The 26,319-nt window shown below is 42.4% G+C and overlaps 2 protein-coding genes across 21 annotated transcripts in view; one reads left to right on the forward strand and one right to left on the reverse strand.

Moving 5' to 3' along the window:
- The window catches only part of SLC16A4 (solute carrier family 16 member 4), a 32,750-nt gene that overhangs the window by 1,896 nt on the left and 4,535 nt on the right, over positions 1–26,319 (forward strand). The window contains exons 2-9 of the mRNA XM_064588691.1: positions 2,877–2,922; positions 4,106–4,204; positions 11,992–12,124; positions 12,962–13,105; positions 13,276–13,437; positions 14,797–15,282; positions 17,321–17,532; positions 18,502–18,595. Coding sequence (XP_064444761.1) covers positions 4,118–4,204; positions 11,992–12,124; positions 12,962–13,105; positions 13,276–13,437; positions 14,797–15,282; positions 17,321–17,532; positions 18,502–18,595 — 1,318 coding nt within the window. The 5' untranslated portion in view covers positions 2,877–2,922; positions 4,106–4,117. The remainder of the gene's footprint in view (positions 1–2,876; positions 2,923–4,105; positions 4,205–11,991; positions 12,125–12,961; positions 13,106–13,275; positions 13,438–14,796; positions 15,283–17,320; positions 17,533–18,501; positions 18,596–26,319) is intronic.
- Positions 16,633–26,319, reverse strand: part of RBM15 (RNA binding motif protein 15) — a 36,692-nt gene continuing 27,005 nt past the window's right edge. For 5 of the 20 annotated variants that reach the window (XM_054512700.2, XM_064588675.1, XM_064588677.1 and 2 more), the window contains one exon: positions 16,633–25,270. The gene's annotated coding sequence lies outside the window, so the exon portion shown is untranslated. The remainder of the gene's footprint in view (positions 25,271–26,319) is intronic. The other 15 variants (XM_064588684.1, XM_064588682.1, XM_064588678.1 and 12 more) reach the window with 13 other exon arrangements.

Here is a 26,319-nt window from a genome sequence, read left to right on the forward strand (position 1 = left end):
TTAAAAATTAAAAAAAAAAAAAAGAATTACCTCCCTGAAGTCTGCATTTCAAAGAAATGGCTCTGGGTACCTAGAGAACGGAAGTAGAACATTTACATCTCAAAGGCACAGGGAAAAGATATAAATTCCACCAAAAAGGATTTTTATTCCCTATATCCAGATGTTTTATAGTACCCTGCAAGTTTTTTGAGATGAACAGGAGACGTTTGGGGATGGTAAAATGGATAGTGTGCTTTGAACCGTTTCTAGAGCCACATTTCTGTTCTTGTAAAGATGAGATTTGTCAGGACAGTACAGTTGTTTTTAATTCCTCAAAGAACTGGGTTGCAACCTGAATGATATCAAGAGGCTGACTGACCCTCCCATCCACCCACATGATCTTCAATTTGCTGATTTATTTATTATTCATTAGGGGGATTTCTTTTCTTTTCTTTTCCTTTTTTTTCTTTTTTATTTATTTGACAGAGAGAGAGAGCACAAGCAGGGGGAGCAGCAGAGTGAGAGGGAGAAACAGGCTCCGCGCTGAGCATGGAGCCCGATGCGGGACTCAATCTCAGGGTCCTGGGATCATGACCTGAGCTGAAGGCAGACCCTTAACCGATTGAGCCACCCAGGCGCCCCCATTAGGGGGATTTCAACTAAGATGGAAATTAAGATTCTCACGCTCCTAAGATTAAGAGCTGTGTGCCTTTATGACTTAGTAAATCCTTTCACAGTGGTTTGGGAATGTTTTTCTTTCCCTTTATGTACATAGTTTCACTTTAATTTAGGGAAAAAGGCCTTTTTAAAAGTTCCTATCAGGCTCTGAATATCAGCTTCCAAACCAGCCGACTTTTGACCACAGAGCTCACTCACTAAACATCCTTTCAAATATCTTATTAATACTTCTTAGCTGGACGAACAGTAAAAATTTTTCTTCTTTTAAACCAGAGGTATCCCTATCAGATGACTCAAAACCCAAACTAACAAACCTTTTATGACTTAACCATGGACAGAAGAGGTGCCCCCAAGGAGGGTGCAAGAGATATTACCTCCCGAGACCCTCAGTTACTCCCAAAGAGAACCCAAAAGGAGACTTCGACAATCCCCCTGATGGCTGAGCATGGCTGGGGAGGACACTAGCTGCATATGGGGATGCAACCCATATTTCTGTCCAGCCATAGTTTTAGGGCCTCCAACCCTACCGTTGAGCTGCCTGCACTTGCAAGAACTAATAACCTATGTGTCCCGACAGGCAGAAAAGCCAAGCCACGTTCTCATGACACAAAATGAGACAAAGGGGAAAGCAATAGCTGTCTCCAGGAAAAAAAGGATTGATAACCAGTGGGCACCCAAACAGAAATTCATGAGCCACAATTCAAAGATCTAATTCTCAAATGGTTTTCGCTTGTCAATCTGAATTTGGAAAGGAATGAACAGCATGAAGTTTACTTCCTCTCTCGCCCAGGCACCACAGACAGAGATCCAGGAGAGCTAACTTTGGTAGGAGTGCTCACCCTTTGCGGGCTTCTGCCGGTTTTCTCAGGATCCCGTCTGCAGGCTCTGGAGTGAGTGGGGTGTCCCAGGAGGTCTCATTCTGGTCACCAGAAATTGCAGAGGAGGAAAAATGATTTTCCCCCACCTTTTAATGTGAGTGTTTGGCTAAGACCCTTTTTTTCTCAAGGGAACCGCATAAATGGATACATTCACCTAAATTAAAAATCCTCCACTGTGGCCACTGGCATTGAAGATTATCTTTGGTAAGGTTAACCTGCTTGTTCAGCTTTAACACAATATTTTATTCAGCTGAGGCCTCACACTGGGCCCAGCCCAGTTTAAGTTGGTCCTAGTCTGCCCCCAGACCCAGGCCAGTGTTTTAAGTTGAACCCAGTCAGTTTCTGGACCCAGTCCCTAAAGAGAAATGCTTGAATGAAGTCCAACAGTGTGGAATACAAACGCTGTGGAGCTAGGACCTAAGAGGGACTTGCCCATGAGCCTGTAGAGGCCCAAGAAAGTCTCAAGCTGCGGGGGCTGGGTGGGGACCTGCGTCCCTTGCTCATTGCTCTTGGGGGAGGGGGTGGTCAGAGGTCTCCTTCCTTTGTTCCCTCTTCTGATACCAGAACTGTTAAAAGATAAACTGAAGCATATTAAATAAATAGGTTAAGAGTTTATTTGAGGAAAAATCTATTCAAATCAGGCAGTGTCAGGTCAGAAGGATTTAGCAGCACTCCATCGACAGGAGCTCAGGGAGAGACTTTCACAGAGAAAAAGGTGTAATTAAAGCAAGGAAGTTTTTGGTGGTGTTGTTGTTGTTTTTTAAGATAGTTTATTTATTGATTTTCGGTAGGCCCTATGCCTGCCATGGGCCTGGAACTCAGGACTCTGAGATCAAGAGTCACGTGCTCTCCTGACTGAGCCAGCCCGGCGCCCCAGCAAGGAAGTTGTTGATATAGTTTGAAGCCTAGTTCCTTGTGATGAGTTGTCTTTACCATTTTCATTTGGTACCTTTGTGGCATTGACTGGGCTTAGATTTGGGTTTGCTTGCAGGAACCACCCTGGGCCTTAGAGCCACCTCTGTGTAAGGGCTTCCTTGTTGAATTAATTTAACCATAGTTCCCAAAAGGATTTTCTACTTGGTTTACTCTGATGCTTGCTTCTGAGCCTATGGTGAAAAATTCTACTTTCTGAGTCTGGATGGGTGGAGGGAGGGCCTGGGAGGATGTCAAATCACAGTGTTTCCTCCACCCCTCAGGAAGTTAAAGTCCACTGGCAGGAGTGACCACATTGACTCCAACCGCACGGACTTAGAATGCTCGCTTGTGTTCACAGTGCAGCTGAATGAAATGCCTTAAAAAAAGGAGTAACTTTGTCGACAATCCTATACTTTTTCTTCCCAGATTGCCTCATTGGTGAAGGATTCCTTTGCTGAAGACCACATCAAAGGTAAAATAAAGACGGGACGGTGTGTTGGGTTGGTTTTCTGCAATGTTTTGAATGACCGGCATCTTCCCCCAGCCCCCCACCTCCCTCACCTGGCCTGCTCACCAGACAGCCTGCCCTGTCCGGGAAGCAACAGCCTGCCTGCCAACCTAACGGAGGGAAATAAAGAATGCCGCATGCTTTCTTCCGGACATTTACATTTCTCTTTGCTATTTCTCTATTTTTTTTTTTATTTTTTTTTTTACTGAACCACTTGTGAGAAAATAGGTTCTATGATACCTCGCTCCTGAGTGCTTGCTAGCACGCCGCTCCCGAGACCAAGAACATGCTCCTAGCAGAACCACAAGACCACGACCGCATGGTCTACTAGAAAGTCCAGAATTCAGATTTCCCCAAGTGATCTCCTAAAATCCTTTACGACTTGTTTCCTGGTCCAGAATTCAGTCGAGGAGCAGTCATGGCATTTTTATTGTCACATCTATTTAGTTAGTCCCTTAGAATATTTTCATTTTAGCAATTGCTTTGTAAAGGGAATTCCTAAACCCGAGGCTCCTCCTCCCCTCCTTGTTTCTCTAAAGTCAGGAGCTCACCCAGAGAACCAGAGGGTGATGCACAACTTCCCCTAGGATGTGGCTTGCAGACCTAGGCCACGGAGGCCAGTGCTAAGAGTGGCCACCTTACAGTGAGGTCAGGCTTTGTAGTTAATTCCTTTGCAATTCCTGCCTGAAATAAACGGAGTGCTCATCTTTCAGATGCCATTCAGATCTCTGTGATGGCTTTGATGTCCCTCGAATCATGGCTTTTCATTAGCTTTTTCTCACCTTTCCCATGGTTCTGCCTGGATTGTGAGTATGGAATAAACAAGGATAGGGAGACATAGTCAGGCTGACTTTATACGTAACTACGGACATACCCCAGGATAACTGTCAAAGCCATCTGGACTTGCCAGGTGAAGCTAGGCAGCAGGCCTTCAGAAAAGTCCCCCAAGATGGTACAAAGCCCTGCTTGCATTTTTGAGGTTGAGATCAGAGCCTGTAAACAATTTAGAAATGAGGAAATCATCCATTTTTAAAGGGGTGGGCTAAAAAAAAATTACAAAGGGTTATATACCACAGAGAAAAATAAAGTTTAAAAGTTTAGATCAGTTTGTCAACTGAATCAACCAACTGTCTTGGTATTGTCACAGAGACCAACCATCATGATGCAGAGGGCAGGGAAGGCCCGACCTTACACTAAAGCCCTGGACGGAGGTTGGGGATGGATGATTGTATTTCATTTCTTCCTGGTAAGAATTTACTTTCCCCTTTTCTACTGCCCAAAAGAGAGCTCCTCTGGAGAAAGGCTCAGAGCAAAGCCAGGAACTGCCAACAGTTGCCAAAGTCAATGGCCCATCCTGAACTCGGAAGAAAGTTGAAAATGTCCTTGAGTGAAAGACAAAGTGTTTCCCTCCAGCCCCCTCCTCACTGCCGTCCCAAAACCTACAGAATGTTCCAGCCACCAGCAGCAGCTCCACCCTGGCTGCATGGCAATTAGGATGCATAGATAATCATACATTTAAGCACCCCAGAAGTAGCAGTGGGAGGTGCTAAAAAGTGCTGTTGGGTGGGTTCCTAGCTCAGCCCAGCATACGCATGGCAGCAACCTCCCTCTCTCCTAGGGAGAGGGGATGGGGACATTTTCTCTCTGTTCTGCCTACTGTCCACTTTCCAACCCAGCCTCACAACTGTAACTTATGCTAGAATTAGGCCCAGTGTGCATTTCTGATATGCCTGGAAAGGGAGAGAAGTATGTGGATTCTGAAACTGGAGACTGATTTTTCTCCATCTGTAAGCAACTGGACTGGGCACTCCATTTCCTAATTAGCTTCTTTCCCTCATCCTCCTAGAGGCTCTTAAGGTTGTTGTGAGACAGTGGTGATGTGAAATGTCAGCATGGCCATTCTAGAATACTGGTGAGTCCCATCCCAGCTGTGCCCCAAACAAGTCTGTAACAGTAGCACCAGCTCCACATTCCGCATAAGTGTTCCCAGATCAGTGAACTTTGAGATGGACTCAGGAAGACACCCTATCCCTCTTGTCTTCCTCCCCTGCTCCGCCCTACAGTAAGAAGCTCACAAAGATGGGACTGCGGGTCTTGGTGACTACTAATAATCCTGCAGTCCACAATGTGATGCAAGAGCTCCATAACTGGGGACAATGGGAAAACATCATACCTCCTCCTCCCTAGTGACAGAGGACGGGAAAGTAGTGGCCCAGGTCCTCAGGCAGGATTTATGTAACACAAACCTAACTGGAGGACTATTTGTTAAACATTAGCTTCCTGACCAAAGAATGTATACTCACTTTTTTTTTTCTCCCAGAAATGTTACTAATAAGGAAGCTAAGGATGTCCTAAGTCTGAGAGCCCTCCCAGACTTTGGGCCACCTCCCCAAATCACGGGCTTTGCAGAGCTAGCATCGCTGGTGAGGGTCTCCAGATCTCCCGCCTTTCTCCCCAGTAATGAGCCTTACTTTTCCAACATTCTCCTCTGGGGAGAGAAGTGATTTGGCCATTGTAGTTACTGGTAAGAAAGACTGCCTAATAGCCAGATTATTATTTTTTTTTAAAGATTTTATTTATTTATTTGACAGAGAGACAGCGAGAGCGGGAACACAAGCAGGGGGAGTGGGAGAGGGAGAAGCAGGCTTCCTGCCGAGCAGGGAGCCCGATGTGGGACTCGATCCCAGGACCCTGAGATCATGACCTGAGCCGAAGGCAGACGCTTGACTGAGCCACCCAGGCGCCCCTAATAGCCAGATTATTAAACAATGTTCAGTGTTCCACTTTTCTGGGTGCGACACTGCTGATGAAAGCACAAAAGAATATACTGAGTCCTCAAGTGTTAACAATTAACTCCAGCTAAGTGATTGCAGTGGATATGGGGATACTTACAGGATTATGGTTTTCTGTCTGCATGAGTTACGAGTATATTTTTCTACAATAGATGAGTTTCTAAAAAGATGAGTGAAAAAAATCCTGGAGCATGTGGCTAGTGCAACTGAGAAACTACATTATGGGGGGTGGCGGGGCTGAAACATTGTAATTTAGTGAAACAACAAAACAAAACAAGGTGCTGGAATGTGCAATATATTCATACAAACACCCTCAGGGGCACATTCAAGTCAAGTGTGAACTCCATACCCCTTCCCCTAGTCCTGACCTCACACCCTGGGACCCCAGTGTCCCTCCATATACAACCATGCACGCTTAATTTGAAAAAGGAAGCCCCAGTGTATTTTGATGTAGCACCCAACTTAATTAAAATTACACTAAATGAGAATTAGCCCCCAACTTGATTAAAACGACATTGAAATTCATTTAATATTAAAATTCAAACAGCCACATGTACAGGCTACTGTATTGGACAGAATAGTTCTATAGTCTATCCTGTGGCCTATTATAAAATGTTCTTTTCAGATTATCAGCCTAATAATTATGTTTTAACCAGTTAATAAATAAGTGGTACAGGGCGCCTGGGTGGCTCAGTTGGTTAAGCGACTGCCTTCGGCTCAGGTCATGATCCTGGAGTCCCGGGGTCGAGTCCCGCATCGGGCTCCCTGCTTGGCGGGGAGTCTGCTTCTCCCTCTGACCCTCCTCCCTCTCATGCTCTCTGTCTCTCATTCTCTCTCTCTCTCAAATAAAATCTTTATAAATAAATAAATAAATAAATAAATAAATAAATAAATAAATAAATAAATAAGTGGTACAGAAAGGCTCTTCAGTAGAGTTTAAAAAATCAAGTGCATGGGAGAGGAAAATGAGCGAGGAAGGAGAAGCCAGAACCCTGAAGAAACAGGGATGAAGTTTAAGTCACTCAAGGGCTCATCTTGGTTCTGTCATGTAGCAGTGGACCCCTGACAAGTGATTGAATCTCTCAAGGCCAGCTTCACCCTCAGAGAAGAGGGGTGGTAACAGCCCTAACCTCCAGGCAGGGTGACTACATCATTTGCAGGATCCAGTGCAAAATAAAAATGCATGGCCCCTTGTTCAACAATTATTAAGAATTTAAAAAAAGAAAGAAAAGAAAAAAGAAATATCCAGTAACAAAATGTTCTTTGGGAGTGCTCTACTTTTTTTTTTTTTAAAGATTTTATTTATTTATTTGAGAGAGAGAGAATGAGAGAGAGCACATGAGAGGGGGAAGGGGCAGAGGGAGAAGCAGACTCCCCGCTGAGCAGGGAGCCCGATGCGGGACTCGATCCCGGGACTCCAGGATCATGACCTGAGCCGAAGGCAGTCGCTTAACCAACTGAGCCACCCAGGCGCCCTGGGAGTGCTCTACTTTAAAAGAAAAAAAAGAGAGCTCATTCTTGGGACGCCTGGCTGGCTCAGTTGGTGAAGCATGTGACTCTTGATTATGGGGTTGTGTGTTTGAGCCCCATGTTGTGTGTAGAGATTACTTAAAAATAAAATCTTTAAAAAGAGTAAAAGTTTATTTATTTTTAAGATTTTATTTATTCATTTGAGACACAGAGATACAGAGAGAGAGCGAGCATGAGCAGGGGGGAGGCAGAGGGAGAGGGAGAAGCAGGCTCCACGCTAAGCCAGGAGCCCGACGTGGGGCTTGATCCCAGGACCCTGGAATCATGACCTGAGCCGAAGGCAGACGCTTAACCATCTGAGCCACCCAGGCACCCCAAGTTTATTATTATTTTTTTTAATTTTATTTATTTGACAGAAAGAGAGAGCATAAGCAGGGGAGAGGGAGAAGCAGGCTACGGGGCTTGATCCCAGGGGCTCAATGCGGGGCTTGATCCCAGGACCCTGGGATCATGACCTGAGCCAAAGGCAGACACTTAACTGACTGAGCCACCCAGGCATCTCCAAAGAGTAAGTTTTTTAAAAAGGACTCATTCTAACTTACCACACTTTGTAACTATATATTTGCATGAGTTTTGTTGTTTTTTTCTGTATTCCGTCTGTCTCACTGGACTGAGTGTCCCATGATGGCAGGTACCATGTCTCACCACCATTTGCTCACCATTGTAAGACCAGCTCCTCATAGTAAACAGCCTGGGACATCGTAGGCATTCAATAAATACCTGTTGGTGGATGGGTAGGATGGATGGAGGGATGAACTGACTGATGGACACACTTATGAATAAAGCAAGTGATTATGATGAGATTGGAGATGGGTAGGGGCCTTGTAGGGGCATGTTTAAAACACTGGTTTTTATCTTGAGGCTGAGGAGCTAATGAAAAAAAGCAAGCAGGGGAAAGGATGGGATCAGATGTGCATTTCAGGAGAATAGCTCTGCCTGCAGGGTGGATGATGATTGGCAGGGGATGGCCTGGAAGCATGGAGATCCACTGGTTGGGTGTTGTGATAATCCAGGTGAGCAAAAAAGGCCCTAAATTAAAGCAATAGCAGTGAGGATGGAGAAAATACAGGTCCGTGCAATAGGGAGGAGATGGACCTATAAGATTTGGACAGGAACAGAGTATTAGGGCAAAAGGGAGTCAAGGAGTCCTGGGTTGTTGGCTTGGGCAACTTGGAGGATAATGCATCACTCACTGAGTTGGAGGACACAAGAAGAAGGGAAGAACATCTGAAGATGCTTGGATAGCTTAATCCTGGGCAGGGACCGTGGGACCTGTGATGTAAGCAGAAATGTGTTCAGCAGCCCACGCACAGGTGGAGCACAGGATCTCGTACTGAAATCTGTGCGTCATCGGCATACATTGGTTGGCTCGAACCAAAGGGCTGGATGGGGAAAATCGCCAGGGATGGGGAGAAGAGCAACTCAGCAGAAGCCTGGAGAAAACTGATGTTAGGGGTTGGGCGGCGAGTAGCCCACGGAGGAAACTAAGAAGCAGTGGGAGATGCAGGGATGCAGCATCACAGAAGCAAAGGCAGAAATGTCCAGGAGCTAAGGGCGATGAACAGATGCTGCCTCGAGGTGAAATGCCAGAACTGACCACAAGGTTTGTTCAGCAACAAGGAAGCTTCTGGTAGCCTTGCTGAGCGTCCCTACAGTCAATGGTAGGATGTGAGGAGGCAGAGATAACCTGATAGACTGTTCTCTAGTTTGTGTAGTCCAGGAAGGAAGAGCTGGGGTGATAAGAGAGAGAGACCCAGAGTAGAAGGAAGTTGTTGTTAAACAACAATTACCCAATCATTTCTGACCAAGCCTGATGCTCTCTATTCAAAAGGGGCCCCTTTGGCTGATCCAGCCCCCTTTCCCAAGACAATATTCTAATGAGTGATCTGGTGAGGGAGCTCTTACTGTGTATGAGTGTTTGTGTGTGTGTGTGTGTGTCTGGGGTGCTCTTAAAGATACTTTATACTTAGGGGCACCTGGGTGGGTCAGTCGTTAAGCATCTGCCTTCGGCTCAGATCATGATCCCAGGGTCCTGGGATCGAGCCCTGCATTGGGCTCCCTGCTCAGCTGGAAGTCTGCTTCTCCCTCTCCCACTCCCCCTGCTTGTGTTCCCCCTCTCTCTGTGTCTCTCTCTGTTAAATAAACAAATAAAATCTTTAAAAAAAAAAAAAGAAAAAGCTGTCTTTAAAAAAAAAGATACTTTATACTTAAAGATATTTAAGAAAATAAGGGGGCTGGGTCAGCCACAGGAGAACTTCTAGGGGCTTTTATTTTTGGGCGAGCCCATTTACAATGTCTGAGGTGGACTCTGGAACAGGACTGAAACCCACCTACCTTAGTTGAAAGCCAGGATGAAGTAATGAAGTAGCAGAATATAGATGTACCTAGTCTGCTTGGATAACTAAGGGAAAATTCAGATCTTGAGAAAAAGAGTTTTGATATCGGAGTCAAAATAGAAACAAAGTTGGAAGGTTACAAGTTAAGGGAGGGAGGCAGAGCTGATGCAAAGGCTGTGTCCTTGGCTTTCTTGACACACAGTGGAAAGCACAGACCCACTTATCACAGACAAGTCCTATCCACTCACTGCTGCTATGCCCAGACATCAAGGACAGACCAGAGAGGAAAGGTCCTAAACTGGGGTGGGGGGGGAAGGGAACACAAGAAGCTAGCCAAATTCAGGTGGCTAAGAAAGGAGAGGACAGCACTGTCTAGACACCAGCATGGAACCATGTCCACAGAAAAAAGGGAAGGAAATTTTACAGAATGATGATGCCTCATTGTGGTGTCCCTTGCTCATGAGAGGCTGCAATCACCACTCTGCATTCCGAACTGAGAAAAACAAGTGGGGGCCGCCTGTGGTTTGCTATGCTCTCTAGCTTCATTTCCTGATAGAAGCAACTCTGAGGAATAGGAGGATTATAAATTGCCTGAACAAGGGCCTGATAAAATGTCTTTTTCACTTGTGAACGTAGAGCCCAGGTGTCCGTGGCATTGTTCACTCTGAATAAGGACAATTTTGTTGCTACTATCAAATCAAAATGGGAAAAGTACATTAAGGGACCCCCTTCTCGCCACGCCCAACGTTTGCAACCTCGGAGCACCACTGGTTCTTAGTCCCTTACTCCAGACAAGGACTAATACTAGTTTGAAACAAGAATCAAATGAAGGGGGCTGAGGAGGAAGCTGTTGGTTATGTAGCACGTGGGGGCTGAGGGAAAGAGAGGCTCTGACTTGGGTGAGCAAGTGGATGGTCCCAATGAAAGGAGAAATGAAAAGACTAGGTGTGGGATAAGGGAAAGAAGAGTAATTTTGGATGGGTTGACCTGAGTTAGATATGGTGGTTATACAAACGAGTCTGAAGCTCTTGAGAAAGCAGAATGGTTACGTGAGGTAACAAAATCACAGTTAACAGTCTGAGTATTAAGTGCTATCCTTTACCTGAATTTTCTCAATCTTCAGTTCTATAAGTGTAACATTTCCTTTATCTTCACTTCACAAAAAAGAAAGCTTAACTTCTGTGAAGTGTTTGCCCAAGGTCACACCTCTCATAGGATATGGAGCCAGGATTCAGGCCAAGACACGCTGACCACAGAACAGTACTTGTAACCATGACACTATGAATACGTGGGTGGTAACTTAAACCTCAAGTGAATGATTGTCTACAGACCAGGTACAGAGTGACATGAGTGAACAACAGGGGGGTAATACAGAGAAAGTGGAATGGGTGAAAGGAAGCCCCAGGTCTGTGGCTGGTCAGCGAAGCGTGGCCAGGTTGAAAGCGGAGAAAGTGGCCTTGGAAAGCTAAGGCCACCGAAAAAAAAAGGGGAAGCTTGAAAGCGCCTGGAGACAGCGAGTGCACGCAGCTCCCGGGCTAAGTGCCTACAGACCCTGGCCCGGTGGCCTCCCTTCAGGTTCCCCCTGCTGACCCCTGCTCTTCACTGCCCCCAGGGTAATGGGAATTCTAAGAAACAAATGTTAATATGCCACAGAAAGAAACGTGACCTCAAAAGGGATATTCCTCCTAGTGGAAGGGAGAATGGTGGTGCTGGCAAGGAGGGTTAGTTGGGACAAAAGAAAAGGATGGGGCACATAACCAACCATAAGCTGACCCTCTAACCTGTTTACCCTTGCTGTTCTGGCATAAATTAATAGTGTTCCTTTCTGCCCTCAAGTATTTCCATTTGGACGATATATGGCCTCCCTATTTATATATCAAGTGAGGAAGGGCACTCAGTTTAAGAGCAAAGTTAAAGCAAAGCTAATCTAAGAACCGATGGGAACAATTCATCTTTTGGACCAACGTGCTTCTCTCACAAGAGTTAAATGCAATTAGCTGTCTTTAAGGGATGCGATTCGAACAGAACAGTACAGTGACTGGTCTGGAGTCAGTCTATCTGGGTTCAAATCTCACCTCTGGCACCCCCATCTTGAGTGACTTTCAATCTCTCTAAACCTTACTTTCCAAAAAAAACATTGATTCCATAGCCTTGGAATGAGGATTAAAGGAGATGCTTTTGTGTCAAGTACCTAGACACTCCAAGAGGATGGCCGCCCCACAAAATACAAAATGTATAACGTGGAACCAACAAACTGGTAAATACCGGTGACCTGGGGCCGGGGGGGCAGGGTCATAAGAACGAGCAGCTGTAAAACTTCTCTGTAATGGCTCACTCACCACCTGACTTGGACTCTTTGGTCTGCTTTGATTTAGGTAAACATGTTTGTGATGGCGATGGTCAAGACGTTTGCAATTTTCTTTGTGGTTTTCCAAGAAGAATTTGAAAGCACCTCAGAGCAAACTGGTTGGATTGGATCCATCATGTCATCACTTCGTTTTTCTGCAGGTATAAAGCTGGCAATAAGCTTGCTGTCTAAGGAAAAGCACCACAAAGGGCAATCCCAAGAAGATTCATCTGTCAGTCATTTAAGACTGAAGCGTTGCTAAAACTCAGATTCATTAATAGGTAAAGCTGAGAAAAGTTAGACTTGAAGTGTTTAGCCTCTACTTGATTTGACAAAATCAGAAGAAATAGGGTTCAAAAAGAGCTTAAGAATCCAACTATTTAAGTCCATGATTCAATTTCTCACACCTTGTTTCTTTCACAGTGCCTGAACACGGGTTCAGTGAGCCAGTCTCTCTGGGAAATCAGACCACAAGGTTCTTAAGCCCAACATCTAAGCATATTCAAAACAACACAGAAAACCAATTCCTCTTCCTTTGCTTCTATTTGGGGCTAAAACATGATAGGGTAGATTAATGATCAAACTTTGTTCTAGTCAAAGGTAACTAGGTGCAATCTCATTTTGTGGGTTTTTTTTTTTTTTTTAAGGTTTTACTTATTTAAGTAATCTGTACACCAACGTGGGGCTCGAACTCATGACCCTGAGATTGAGTCACGGGTTTTTCTGACTGAGCCAGCCAGGCGCCCCTCGTTTTGTGGTTTTATCAAAACTGCTTATTTACAATCCTCTTTAAAACAAACAACTCTTTTTCCAAAAAGCACAATAGTGTGGGCCTGGGAATATTATGAAACCCAATACAGACACCTTTCTAAAGGCTATACAATATTCCAAAGTCAAGTCCTCTTGTTTTCCTTCAGTTGCTCATTTAAATTGCACATCAGAAGATAAGAAATGCCAGAGCGTATTTACCTGTACTTGCCTTTCTTCCTTTTTCTGAGGTCCCCTGGTTGCCATTACTTGTGACATAATTGGAGAGAAGACTGCCTCCATTCTTGGGGTTTTCCTTGTTACTGGTGGATATCTGATCAGCAGCTGGGCTACTAACATTCCCTTTCTTTGTGTGACTATGGGACTTTTACCTGGTGAGTTCACGATAAAAATAAGACTGTAAAAGATGGAACTAGGAACCTTCCCTTTTACTGTCTTGTCCATGGGCCCAAAAGGCCTACTTAAGTTATCTCAGTTCCAGGAGAATATCTCATCTGGTACCAAGCCACTTCATGTGATTCCAAGCTACTGTTTTTCTTTTTAGGTTTGGGTTCTGCTTTCTTGTACCAAGCAGCTGCTGTGGTAACTATCAAATACTTCGAGAAACGATTAGCTCTTTCTACAGCTATTGCCCGTTCTGGGATGGGACTGACGTTTCTAATAGCACCTTTCACAAAAGTCCTGATAGATCTATATGACTGGACAGGTAAGTCATTCTGTGTCTGAACCATCAACTCCACAAGGTATGTTCAGCTCTTTCCCTCTAATGAGTGGAAGTGAAGACTTTTTGAGCCAAGGAAGAAATAAGCAGGATTTCTAAAGTAGCATAAACCTGTGCCTCCCCTTCCCTGGAGAACACAGCAGAAGGCATGTTGAACTACTTGCAGGCTTCGCCACGGACCACCCCAGCAACTCAGACTTCACACGGTTCAGGTCTGAGGGGATGGAGGCCACTCTGTGAAGCTGGCAGAACACCTTGCAGGGAAAGTGATACTCCTGGGGACACACGGATTCCCTCCTCCTCTTCTACTGCTAAAGCACTCACTTTTCAAATATTCTCTTAAGAAAAAATTCCACATTAAAAAATACCTCATCCATCTGACTCACTAAAATAGACCGAGAAAAAGAAGGGCGTAAACAGAGCATTATGTTCCTAAATCTTTTATATACCATCAGCTATAAATTTTTCAGAAATGAAAACCATTCACTCCACGATTTTCTTTGTGCCTGACCTAAAACATTCGGATTAAAATAATCTTAAATTACTGGAAAAATATATGTATATGTACATGTACATATATAGGAATATATACAAACCTGTTTCTACCTACAGAGCCTTACAGTTGATGCTTTCCTTTCCCAAGTGAAAAACTACCAGTGGTTTCATGGTAAACAGAACCAGCTGGCAAATCCGTAAGACAGGACAGCAGAATCTACAGCCAATTCCATCTCTGAAAGCACCACACACAACCCACAGCTTTGGTCAGACCACGCTGAAACCAAGCAACTACTCAGCTTCCAAGGCAAGACTGGCATCTGTCTTCTTTCAAGGAAATTAAAAATGGCATGAGATGAAAGGCTGGCCCCTCTCCTAAGGCAGTTTCCGAATGACTCTCATCATCTAACTCTAGAATTCTGTATTTTCTATCCTTAAATCTATATCCTCACTTCAGGATATCTTAAATCCCTATTTAAAACACACCGTAATTTTCTAACACTTCAAATATCCACCCCCCCACGCTCCCCCAAAAAACTATTCTTTCTTCCTCTCGCACAAATAACACTCTCTCCTTCCACATCATCTCCTGGTGCAGCTTTCTGGTTTTCTATTTTCAAAGGACGCCCTGTTTTCACAAGGATACAGTGGTGTGTAGGGCTAAAAATGAAGTCAACAGATTTAGATACTTCAGTTAAATTTAGGGGACAAAGTAGTGTTTTCAGGAATCACTGCACTGTGACTGAATATATTTGTGGTGGGGCCCCTTCTGAGCCTAAGAACACAGAGTATTGTCAAATGAGAGGGGCCATTTTTAACCTAACTTCTCACTTTCTCTCCCCCATTTAGGTGCTCTTATACTACTTGCAGGGATCACACTGAATTTGGTGCCTTCCAGTATGCTCCTAAGACCCATCCATATAAAAAGCAAGAACAATTCTGATATTAAAAATAAAGGCAGCAGCTTAGCTGCAAGTAATCCAGGGGCAGTGGGTGCGACAGAAACGTCATCCTGCAATGAGACACAAGAAGCCACCATCAGGGACAGTGCTCTGCAAAAGGCCGGACAACCTGGTACAAGTTTAACAGTCTCACAAAACAGAGAGTTCAACAACGAGCCTAACAGGGACAGTTATGAGAAAGAGGCTATTTCATGGAGCTATAAACAAAAACTCTGTGACCTCTCCCTTTTAAAAAATCCTTTCTTCTACATATTTACCTGGTCTTTTCTCCTCAGTCAGTTGGCATATTTCATCCCTACTTTTCACCTGGTGGCCAGAGCCAGAACACTGGGGATTGACATCATGGATGCCTCCTTCCTCGTTTCTGTAGCTGGTAAGAAAGTGCACTTTGACTTCAAGCTCAAAAGGAAAAATGAATTTTACAAAAATTTATTCGATTTTACAAAAAACTAAAGAAAAACAATTTTTTAAAAAAAGGAGTTATGGGAGGGCCAGGAAAAAGGAAGTCTTTTTTTTTTTTTTTTTTTTAATTCTTATGTTAATCCCCATACATAAAAGGAAGTCTTTTGAGGCTGGTAGGAGCACCAGGCTTGTCCCTCCACAGATCTCTGTCACTGCACCTTGCACACAGGAGCTCTATACCAGACAATGGCCCCTAAGCAAGTCTTGTTCATTTTCATGTCCATGTCTGACACAGTACACATTAAGTATTTATTGCATAAATACTTGATTTTAAAAAGTAGGCAACAGCCACCTCCAGGAAGCAGGAAAAGCATAGGCAGACAGCACAGAGCTAGATTGGTTCTAGAGCTTAGACTTCCTGGGTTCACATTTTGTTCTGTATTTCCTAGCTGTAGGACCTTGGGCAAGTTACTCATGTTCTCTGTGCCTCAATTTCCTCATCTGTAATACAGGGATAATAGTACCTATCCTCAAAAGGTTATCAGGATTAAATGAGCAATGCATGTAGAGTTTAGAATAGTGCCTGGCCCATCATAAGCATTCAGTAATGTTCTATTAGTATGGGTAGCTAAGAATTTTTCCCCTTGCACTCATAGTAAGACAGATAAATATGCCCGTTAAGGTCATTCACTAATGGACTGGGCATCATTTTTTTTTTTTAATTAGAATACTAAGTTAAAAATGAAAACTATCATTTTAGTTGAGTATTTATAAAAATGTAAGGGAGCAAAATGCTTAATTCAAAAGAGATGGATTCTCTCAATGGACAAAATAGGTAGCCTAAAAAAGTGAATTGACATGGAACGGGACTATTCTAAATATGTGGAAATTCTATGTAGCTTGATGTTAACTTTTCTCTCCCTAATTTCTTGAAAAGACTGCTTACACAGTCCTTACAAAACTGACTATACGCCATTCCAACTGCAAAGACACACTTCAGTCAACTAAAGCTTGTGTACACAAGAAATACATAGCTAAACTGTTTTTTTTATTAAAATGTCCGGTAGTCATCAATTTAGATCAGATTAGGCTATGCAATGGGACCAAAGAACGTAACAAAAAGTTTCCATATGTATCCTAGGAAGTAACTGTAAAAAGAGAAATAGTAGTATGCATTTTCTGTCCCCCACCCTTTTTTGTGAAGCAATTTAGGAAGAATTTACAGTACAAAGCAACTGTAGCTCCTGCTACTCTTGGTGAAAATGTTCTATTATTTAACTGCTACATTAGTTTATAATCGATAAAAAATAAGAATATCCTGTTATCATGAAAGAAAAATATGATTCTCAAATTTTATTCAAGTTTACAACATAGCTCCAATGTTCAAAATGATCACACATTTCCAGATTTCCCACTTATTTCCAAAAAAAAAGCAAAACAAAACAGATTTCCTATTTCCAAGCATAATAACCTTGAGGGGAGCACTTAATTACCAAAACCTCAGGTACAACCATAAGAAAGAGTCCCAACATCTATTTTTATTTTCAACGTAAGACTTTATTATTTATAATGTCCAGTCTTCCACCATCTGACTCCCCAGCACACTGCCCAGAGGGTCTACCAGTCTTTTAGAACTCTCTCCCCCTCCCCTGCAGGACCTCTCTGAGGAAGGCTTCCTGAGCGCTGGGGCCTCTGTAACCAGGGATTCCCAGTTAGGTAGAACAAGCTTTCCAAACCCGATGAGGAAAAAAAAACAAAAAAAACACCTGAGGGGGTCTTCTACCCAACTCTGGAGGAGTCTTTTTCGGCATTGTATTAGATGTATTTGGAGTAGGTAAATAAATGATTGAATCTGATGACAGACAGATGAGACCATTTTTTGCTCATATGTCCTCACCTCAGGAAGAAGCTGTATTACTCAGGAGAAGAGGTCTTATGCAGTTACACTTTCCAAAGGGGCTAGGGAAACGGAATTCGGATTTCATAAGGTCTTCTCAATCTTGTTCCAGGTATCACTGAGGCAGTCAGTCAGATCATCTCTGGATGGGTTGCTGATCAAAACTGGATCAAGAAGTATCATTACCACAAGTCTTACCTCATCCTCTGCGGCATCACTAACCTCCTTGCTCCTCTGGCAACCACATTTCCATTACTTATGACCTATACCATCTTCTTTGCCATTTTCGCTGGTGGTTACCTGGCAATGATACTTCCTGTACTGGTGAGTAGACATACTCATTAACACTGTAGACCATTTAGAAAAAAGCACGTATTAATAATAACCTCCCCAAAGAGACTACATATTTTGTGTTAATTTTATAATTTAAAAAAAAAACCATATGCAAGGCCTCCGAAACCCTGTAGCTGTATCCTGTCCAGTTTTCATCTTACCCTTGGGGGAGGAATGGTGAGAGAACATATATGAGACAAAAAAGAAATGAAAGCAAAAAGGGGATCAGTAGGATTTCACTTTCTCAGTCCCCCAAAAGGTTAGGTTTGTGTTTACTTGTTTCCTTCAGCTCCAGAAATTTCTTTGGCTCCTTCTAAGACACCATCTTGAGGAGTTCCTTGAGAGAAAAAGTGACTTCCTGACCAGTGTGGCTTCTCTCTTGTTGAGAGTAGTTCTATGTACTTTAATAGGGACATTGTTCATTTCCTCTCTACTTTTACCCCAAATTGACTGGGCCCAAAGGAATGGAAATACTTACACAAATATTTCATGGATTCTTCTGGCCTGATATCAATATTCGCGTAAGGGCTGTAGGATATTATATGAAGCTTATGTAAAAACCAAACTTTCTAAAGCTGAAATCAACCTGGAAAAACTGACTTCTTACAACCAATAGCTGGTATTTAGCCATAGGTGGATTTGAGAATACCACTGTCAGCTCAGAATGTAAATACCATTTCCTAATAGAGAAGAGCCGTGAGGATCAGGGAAGAAAGGTACCCCTGAGTTGTCTCAAAGATTTAAAATAAGAAGCCTCATAGTTCCTTACTAATAAAATGAGAACACTGCCTGCCTGGCATAATAACTCTTCCTTGTTTGCCTCAGCTCTTGTAGAATATCAAGGCAAAAGGCCAACCAAATCGCCTCAAGTCAATCGTTCATAGTATTTATCTCTGCATGCACAGGTCTCTACAGAGTTTCACCTTCAATATGGCTAACACTGGATTCTAATCCCTACAGGTTGATCTGTCTGGGAATTCTAGAGTACACAGGTTCTTGGGACTTGCCGGTTTCTTTGCTGGGATGGCTGTCCTTTCTGGACCACCTATAGCAGGTAACAGCTTAGCCATATTTTGAGCAAACTTCAATAGCTAAAAGAAAATGCTGATCCATTACGAATGGTAACATGCAATGACAGTATCAGGTTAAAAGCCTGATGAGATCTCTGCTGTTCCTACACTCACTTTCACATCCCATCACCAACCCAGGAGAATCTGAGAATTCACTCAACAGATAGTAAGAGGTTAATTAAGCAGCTTCTTACAGTATCTTGGGAGTCTCAGAGCAGGGATTGTGTGTATATCTACTTGCCTAGGGAGACAATCCAGCGTTTTAGAAGATTCTCAAAGATCGATGATGCCTTAAACAAACCAACCAACCACTAGCATCTTTTATCTGAGCAGGAGTCATTACAGAGCTTGAAGGCTGCCTGACCCTTCTGCTCTTCAGATGTGCTACTACACAGCTTGTCCAGGGCTTCCCAGCATCTCTGATTTTCCAAGAGGGATGATGGAGGCCCTTCATACTCTATCTGGTCCGAGGGTGGGAGGATACTTGGCCTACAGGCCAGAATCTCTGTGGAGAGGATGTGTGGGGCCCGCCAGTGGTGAATATTAAATACAAGCGCAGGAAAAATTGGGGGAGTTCTGATATTTAAGCTAGCTTTAAGACTAAAGCATTGTTTTGTATGCAGGTTTAACTTAAATGGACATTCCGTGCTTGCTGAACATTTAATCCAAGACTCTCAAAAGACTACTCACACAGAAACGTTTCGAGGGAACAGACTTAAACTTTAGTATTTTACATACTACAGGTTCTCAATGTTTAAATGTCTAAATTACTACAGCATTTCCAATCACCCACAAAAAGGTATTCAGCCTAAAACTTCCTTTTACTTCCTTCAGTCCTGAAGTGAAACAGAAAAAAATACAATCTTGCCTCACTATCTTTGTTTAAAAACTAAATGCTATTTAGGTTTGCACCTAAATGTAAGACCTAGAAAAGGCAAACAGCAAAAGGGAAAGTATAAAATTAATAACAAAAATTATTATTGAATGGAAAAAAACACACCATTATCTGATGTTCAATTTAGGTGTATCTCTTCTAAAGGAAAAGTTTATACAAATATACAACCAACTCCTACTTGTGTTTATGAGCCCACCTCTGCCCATGTGGTCTAGGTCAGCCTACACCTCACACCTGGAAAGCAGGCTCGAATTTTAAAGTCAGGCCCAGGACTGTGACGTAGGGGCTGGTAACAGGAGACTAACACCAGATGTGCTTAGCAGAGCAGCTCTATGGTTGGTGCCCAGGTCAGCGAGCTAGAAAAAACAGAACTCAAATATAGCTTGCCGATGCATTTTCTCAATCTTGATCCTTCTTCAATGGCCATTCCCGTGATGCCTTAAAACTTTCCAAGCCTATTAGGCCCAAAATATAGGGAGCTAACAAATACCAGGGCACAGAGTATCTTATTCAAAAGATAAAAACATGTAACATGTTTAGAGATTTCAAGTTTTCTATGTTTTTATATGTATCTTAAAATGTTTATTATTTTAAAAATTATTTATTTCAGAAAGAGAGAGAGAAAGCATGCACGAGTGGGGGCGGGAGGCGCAGAGGGAGAGGGAGAAGCAGGCTCCCCGCTGAGTGTGGAGCACTAAGCAGGGCTCGAACCCAGGACCCCGGATTCATGACCAGAGCCGAAGGCAGACGCTTAAACAGACTGAGCCATCCAGGCGCCCCTACATCTTAAAATGTTTAAAGAGTTCAATACATGAGAAGACAAGGCAAGTTTTGTGAGGACTATTACTCTAAAGGGAAGAACTAGAGATGTGTGTGTGGGTATTGAATCAATTTGTTGGGTCATGATCTTTTAAATTTTTTTAATGAAAAAGAACAGATGAGGGGTGCCTGGGTAGCTCAGTCGGCTGAGTGTCCAACTCTTGGTTTCAGCTCAGGTCATGATCTCAGGGTCCTGGGATCGAGCCCCGTGTCAGGCTCCGTGGTCAGCATGGAGTCTGCTTAAGTTTCTTTTTCCCTCTGTCCCTCCCCGCTGCGCTCGATCTCTCTCTCAAAAATAAATAAATAAATCTTATTAGGAAAAGAAAAATAGACTACAACAGAACAGATTAAAAAACACTGTGCATCACTTTATTTTAAATGTTTAGTTCACACACACACACACCTATGTCATATAAAATATATGTGATGTAAAACATATTTCTTATGGTTAATGAGTCAAAAAAATTTACAAGCCTTTTATTACCCAACGTCCACAATACCCTAGCACTATATGTGAGGATAAGGAGAGCTCATGAAAGAATTTTTACCCACCAATTCTGAAAATATTATCTAGGCAATCATAAATTTTATAAATTCTACAAAATAGTCAAAGGAAGTGATAAGGCTGTTGCTGATAGCTTATATATAGATTTTTAGTCTAGAAGTTGCTCACAGTATCTTAAACAAGATTAAAATAATACAAAATTCAGTTAAATTTCCTTCTCTATACCATGATCTCTCATTGACTGCAACGCTGTGCTAAGCATCTTGTTAAAGGGAGAAACTTCAGTAAAGTCCTTACTCATGTAAGCCATTCCTCTGTGAAACAACAAAGAGAATTTTACAAAGGCCATTAGATTTGTTCCTAACCTTTGACTCCAGCAGCAAGGACCAAAGAAACATCAAAGATGTTGATTTACAGATTCACTCAGCTCTCAACAGGTATGGGCAGTCACTTTATCATCTTCAGCTTTAACTAAATCAAAAGGCTTACTGGTTATAAAGTATTACAGTCTCAACCAAATTTAGATTTTCCGCATGTAGGAGATGCTCATTTTGTACTTACCTAGATCTGTTATCAAATTGCAGAAGTTGAAATTCCTACAAAACATTACAGGCATTTTTAAAATTAGGAATCTAACAAACAGTAAAATTTTTCACAATAACCCTCAGTTAACACTAGTTAAAAACTGTAACATTAATTAACAGTATTTTTCTCCTTCCTGTATGGAAATGAAAAAGAAAAACAAGTTAGTCCTATACAGCATGTTTTTTTTAAAGATTTCATTTATTTATCTGACAGAGAAACAGTGAGAGGGAACACAAGCAGGGGAGGTGGAGAAGCAGGCTTCCCGCCGAGCAGGGAGCCCGATGTGGGGCTCAATCCCAGGACCCTGGGACCATGACCTGAGCCGAAGGCAGACACTTAACAACTGAGCCACCGAGGCGCCCCCTATACAGCATATTTTAATAATTCGAGGGAAGAAAAAAAAAAGCATAAGATACCCAAAGGAATCATATGACTGAGTTTTTAAAAAATACTTTTCTTTTAAAAAATATAAATAGAGGGGTGCCTGGGTGGCTCAGTCATTAGGTGTCTGCCTTTGGCTCGGGTCACGGTCCCAGGGTCCTGGGATTGAGCCCCACATCGGGCTCCCTGCTGAGCAGGGAGCCTGCTTCTCCCTCTCCCACTCCCCCACTGCTTGTGTTCCCTCTCTCGCTGTGTCTCTCTCTGTCAAAAAGATAAATAAAATCTTTAAAAAAAAAAAAGTCAATACAACATATGGGCAAGAAAATTTATTTATAGACCTTCATTAACTCTGAATATGATAAGAAACATAGTAGCAACAAAATGTATCAGATCTCGAATGAAAATGACAGGGACTGAAATGGAAACAAGTGAAAAATTACTCCCCATACATACAGAGCTTCTTCCACCCCACAGCCCCTGCTATTCCTTTCTAACACTCCATGACAAATTCAGTGTTAGTTAATAATAGGATCTGCTTTAGATTAGGACAGTTTTTTAGGATTGTTCTAGGTTTCCTGACCTAGGGTGGTCAACAGACCTAAGTGTAGGCCAAATGTCACTGCTCATCCAAACCCAAGTGCTGTTTTTTGCTGGTGGATGGCATCCAGAGCTACAAATTGGCCCAGATGGAAGCCTTGGAAGGTTGTAGAAAAATAAAAAGTACGGGGGCGCCTGGGTGGCTCAGTCGTGAGGCGTCTGCCTTCAGCTCAGATCATGATCCCAGGGTCCTGGGATCGAGCCCCGCATCGGGCTCCCTGCTCGGCGGAAGCCTGCTTCTCCCTCTCCCACTCCCCCTGCTTGTGCTCCCTCTCTCGCTGTGTCTCTCTCTGTCAAATAAATAAATAAAATCTTAAGAAAGAAAAAGTACTGATATTTTAAAACCTTATTATGTTTCTATTTAATCTCTGTTAACAAAAATGAACCTGCAAAAAGCAATATAAATACAAAATTCATGCCTTAAGCAAACAAAGCATATAATCATACTCACCAACATATAAGTAGGAATGTGAAATTTCTAATCTTGTATCCAAGGCATTTGATATGTGAGCCCAAAAATGCTAAAGGCTCAGTTTCACTTAAAAATAAAACCACCAAGGTTTTATCAGCTGCCTATAAAATAAAACTGAATATGCAGTTCCCCTCTCTTCCACATACCCTACCCACTGCCAACTGATGAATGCCTATATTATGCGAATATATATATTTTATACATATTTAAACCAATCACAAATATCTGAAAACTCCGTTAAACCACCATCAATAATTATTTGATCATAACTCGGAATTCATTCAATAATTATCAAGCAACTTATTAGCATAGCACTCTCCTAGCTGTTACGGGGAACACAGAAAAGACAAAAGTTATTCTCTTATATTCTCTTACAGTTCTTCCATAGCACCTTGGGTCATGGCACAGCACTATCATGCACTGCCAGAAATTAATACCAAGGACAATAGTCTAGAACCTCTAAATTTAGATTAGAATGTACATTCTTTCTCTACTTCATTAATTGAAAATTTGGTTAAGTCACTATAACTTGGCTATTGTGAAAACTGGTTAACTCTGTTTTACCTTTATTTTTTTAAATTTAATTCAAATTCAATTAACATATAGTGTATTATTAGTTTCAGAGGTAGAGTTCAGTGATTCATCAGTTGTATATAACACCCAATGCTCATTACATCACATGCCCTCCTTAATGCCCACCACCCCTTTACCCCACCCCCCAATACCCTTCCCCCTCCAGCAACCCTCAGTTTGCTCCCTATGGTTAAGAGTCTCTTATGGTTTGTCTCCTTCTCTGATTTCATCTTATTTTATTTTCCCCCCTTCCCCTATGCTCCTCTGTTTTATTTCTTAAATCCCACATATGAGTGAAATCATATAATTGTCTTTCTCTGATTGACTAATTTCGCTAAACATAATACCCTCTAGTTCCATCTACGTTGTCACAAATGGTAAGATTTCATTTTTTTGATGGCTAAGTAATATTCCATTATACACACACACACACACACACATACATATTCTGCTTTACCTTTAAATGAAGACATCCTGAGCTGTGGTATAGTAAAAATGACCTTAAAAAAAAACTGAAGCTTCACTCAATCAAGTAGGGTATTTCACAAAAGTGATTTTTTTCGACAAACTCAAGAAAAGCCATTTCTAACGCTGAACAATCATAAGCTAGTTCTACTCCAGAGTAAGTTAAATAGTTCCTAAAGGAGAAGTACATCTCTCTCTTGCTATTATTTGTCAGCTTCACACCTCATCAGAAATACCATGGAGGGAAACTGGTAATTTTACACTAACTCTTCACCTGTGTTTTATAAGAGCAGACAATGGCTAAAATGGAAATTCATCCATCTAAGCTTGTCCCTGTCCCATTAATCCAGATAAGGTCATCTCCTCATGAAATGGTCACTCCCTCTCTCTATTCTATCCTCATTTCAGATACAACATGAAACAAATACCCCACCTGCTCCTCACTCCATCTTTTATCAACCATGCCCTCTACAATTTTATCATCTTGGCCAATCAGTTGAAAACTTCTCTATGACCTGAAATTTTATTTGGAAAACAAACCTTTTGATTTGCTATAAATCCACTTTGTAGGCTGGGGTAGGTGGAGAGAAGTAAGAAGGCAGAGCAGAGTTCTCTGTCCTCTAAATCCTGAGGAATATATTATACCCTAAAGAATCAAAAGAAAATAATGCAGATCATTAATTACTCTGTGATTATTTTCCCCATAAACAATAAAGCCCCAAAGAATTATAATTTTATTCAGTATTCCTAAGATTGATGAATCCCTATAAAAACATCAAAAATAAAATCGAAATAGCTCTCAACTGTGGTTAAAAAGAGGGTAGGGGTGGAATAGTCTTTTCTTCACAAAGCCAAAAAAAATCAAGCTTCAAAATCCTAACACAGAGCACAATCCTTTTTTTTTTTTTTTTTTTAAAGATTTTATTTATTTTTTGACAGAGAGAGAGACAGTGAGAGAGGGAACACAGCAGGGGGAGTGGGAGAGGGAGAAGCAGGCTTCCCGCGGAGCAGGGAGCCCGATGCGGGGCTTGATCCCAGGACCCTGGGATGACCTGAGCCAAAGGCAAACGCTTAATGACTGAGTCACCCAGGCGCCCCCAGAGCACAATCCTTTTAATGAAACTCATAGCATAAAGCAAATACTTAAAGCACTCGTGGTAAATCTTACTTACATAGCGACTTTAGAGAGCACCTGTCTTAAAAGGCAGTGAGGCTTGGGGCGCCTGGGTGGCTCAGTCGGTTGAGCAGCTGACTCCTGGTTTTGGCTTGGGTGGTGGGATCAAGCCCCGCATGGGGTTCTGCGCTCAGAATCTGCTTGTCCTTCTCCCTGCTCCTCCCCCTGCTCTCTAATAAATTTTTTTAAAAACCTAAAAAAAAAAAAAAAGGCAGTGAAGTTTAAATTTCCTAAACCATGTTTCCCAAGATTTTTCCCACTATAGCACATATAAAAAATGTTTATATAGCACGCCAGAAGTAAGATGAAAAGGCTGCTAATAGCCAGCCGGTGGCTCCAGTGACTCCAGGGATGACCAAAGATCATTGTCTCTGTACACCTTGGAAGTCTGCCCAACAGCTGGAAGTTCTGGTTCAACACCCGCTAGTCACGTACAGAATTTTCAACCACTAATTTGAACTAGCATCAAGGAACTTGGGAATTAATGGCCTTATGGGTATATTTCAAGTTTTAACAGGATGACCAATAATATACTTACAGTAGTAATCCTAATAAAAAGGATTCATGGGACACCTGGGTGGCTCAGTCAGTTAAGCATCCGACTCTTGATTTCGGCTCAGGTGATTATCTTGGTGTCACGGGATCAAACCCTGCGTCAGTCTTCATACTCAGCATGGAGTCCGCTTGAGTTTCTCTCCCTCTGGCCCTCCCCCTGCTCAAGTGCCCTCTCTCTTAAAATAAATAAATTAATTTAAAAAGAAAAAGGATTCATAACTCAGCTCAACAATCTAGTTCTGAGATATCAGGGGTACTATTTATTTATTAAGGATTTTTATTTATTTACTTGACACAGAGAGAGAGAGCAAACACAAGCAGGGGGAGCAGCAGGTAGATGGAGAGGGAGAAGCAGGCTCCCCGCTGAGCAGGGAGCCCGATGTGGGGGTCGATATCAGGACCCTGGGATCATGACCTGAGCTGATGGCAGATGCTTAACCAACTGAGCCACCCAGGTGCCCCAGAGGTACTTTTTAGATGTTACACTCATTTTTAAATATATATGGCTTTGCCCAAAAAATGATGCAGAAGAGTTTAGAAGTGTTGACATCTAAAAAAATTTAGAACCCTATATTAAATATCGAGTTTGATAGACTATAAAAAAACTCATTTGCGGGTGCCTGGGTGGCTCAGTTGGTTAAGCGACTGCCTTCGGCTCGGGTCATGATCCTGGAGTCCCGGGATCGA

The sequence above is a fragment of the Mirounga angustirostris genome, unplaced genomic scaffold, assembly GCF_029215605.1.
Source record: "Mirounga angustirostris isolate CCGP_5_RB_7025 unplaced genomic scaffold, mMirAng1.0.hap1 SCAF_4, whole genome shotgun sequence".
NCBI classification, from domain to species: domain Eukaryota; kingdom Metazoa; phylum Chordata; class Mammalia; order Carnivora; family Phocidae; genus Mirounga; species Mirounga angustirostris.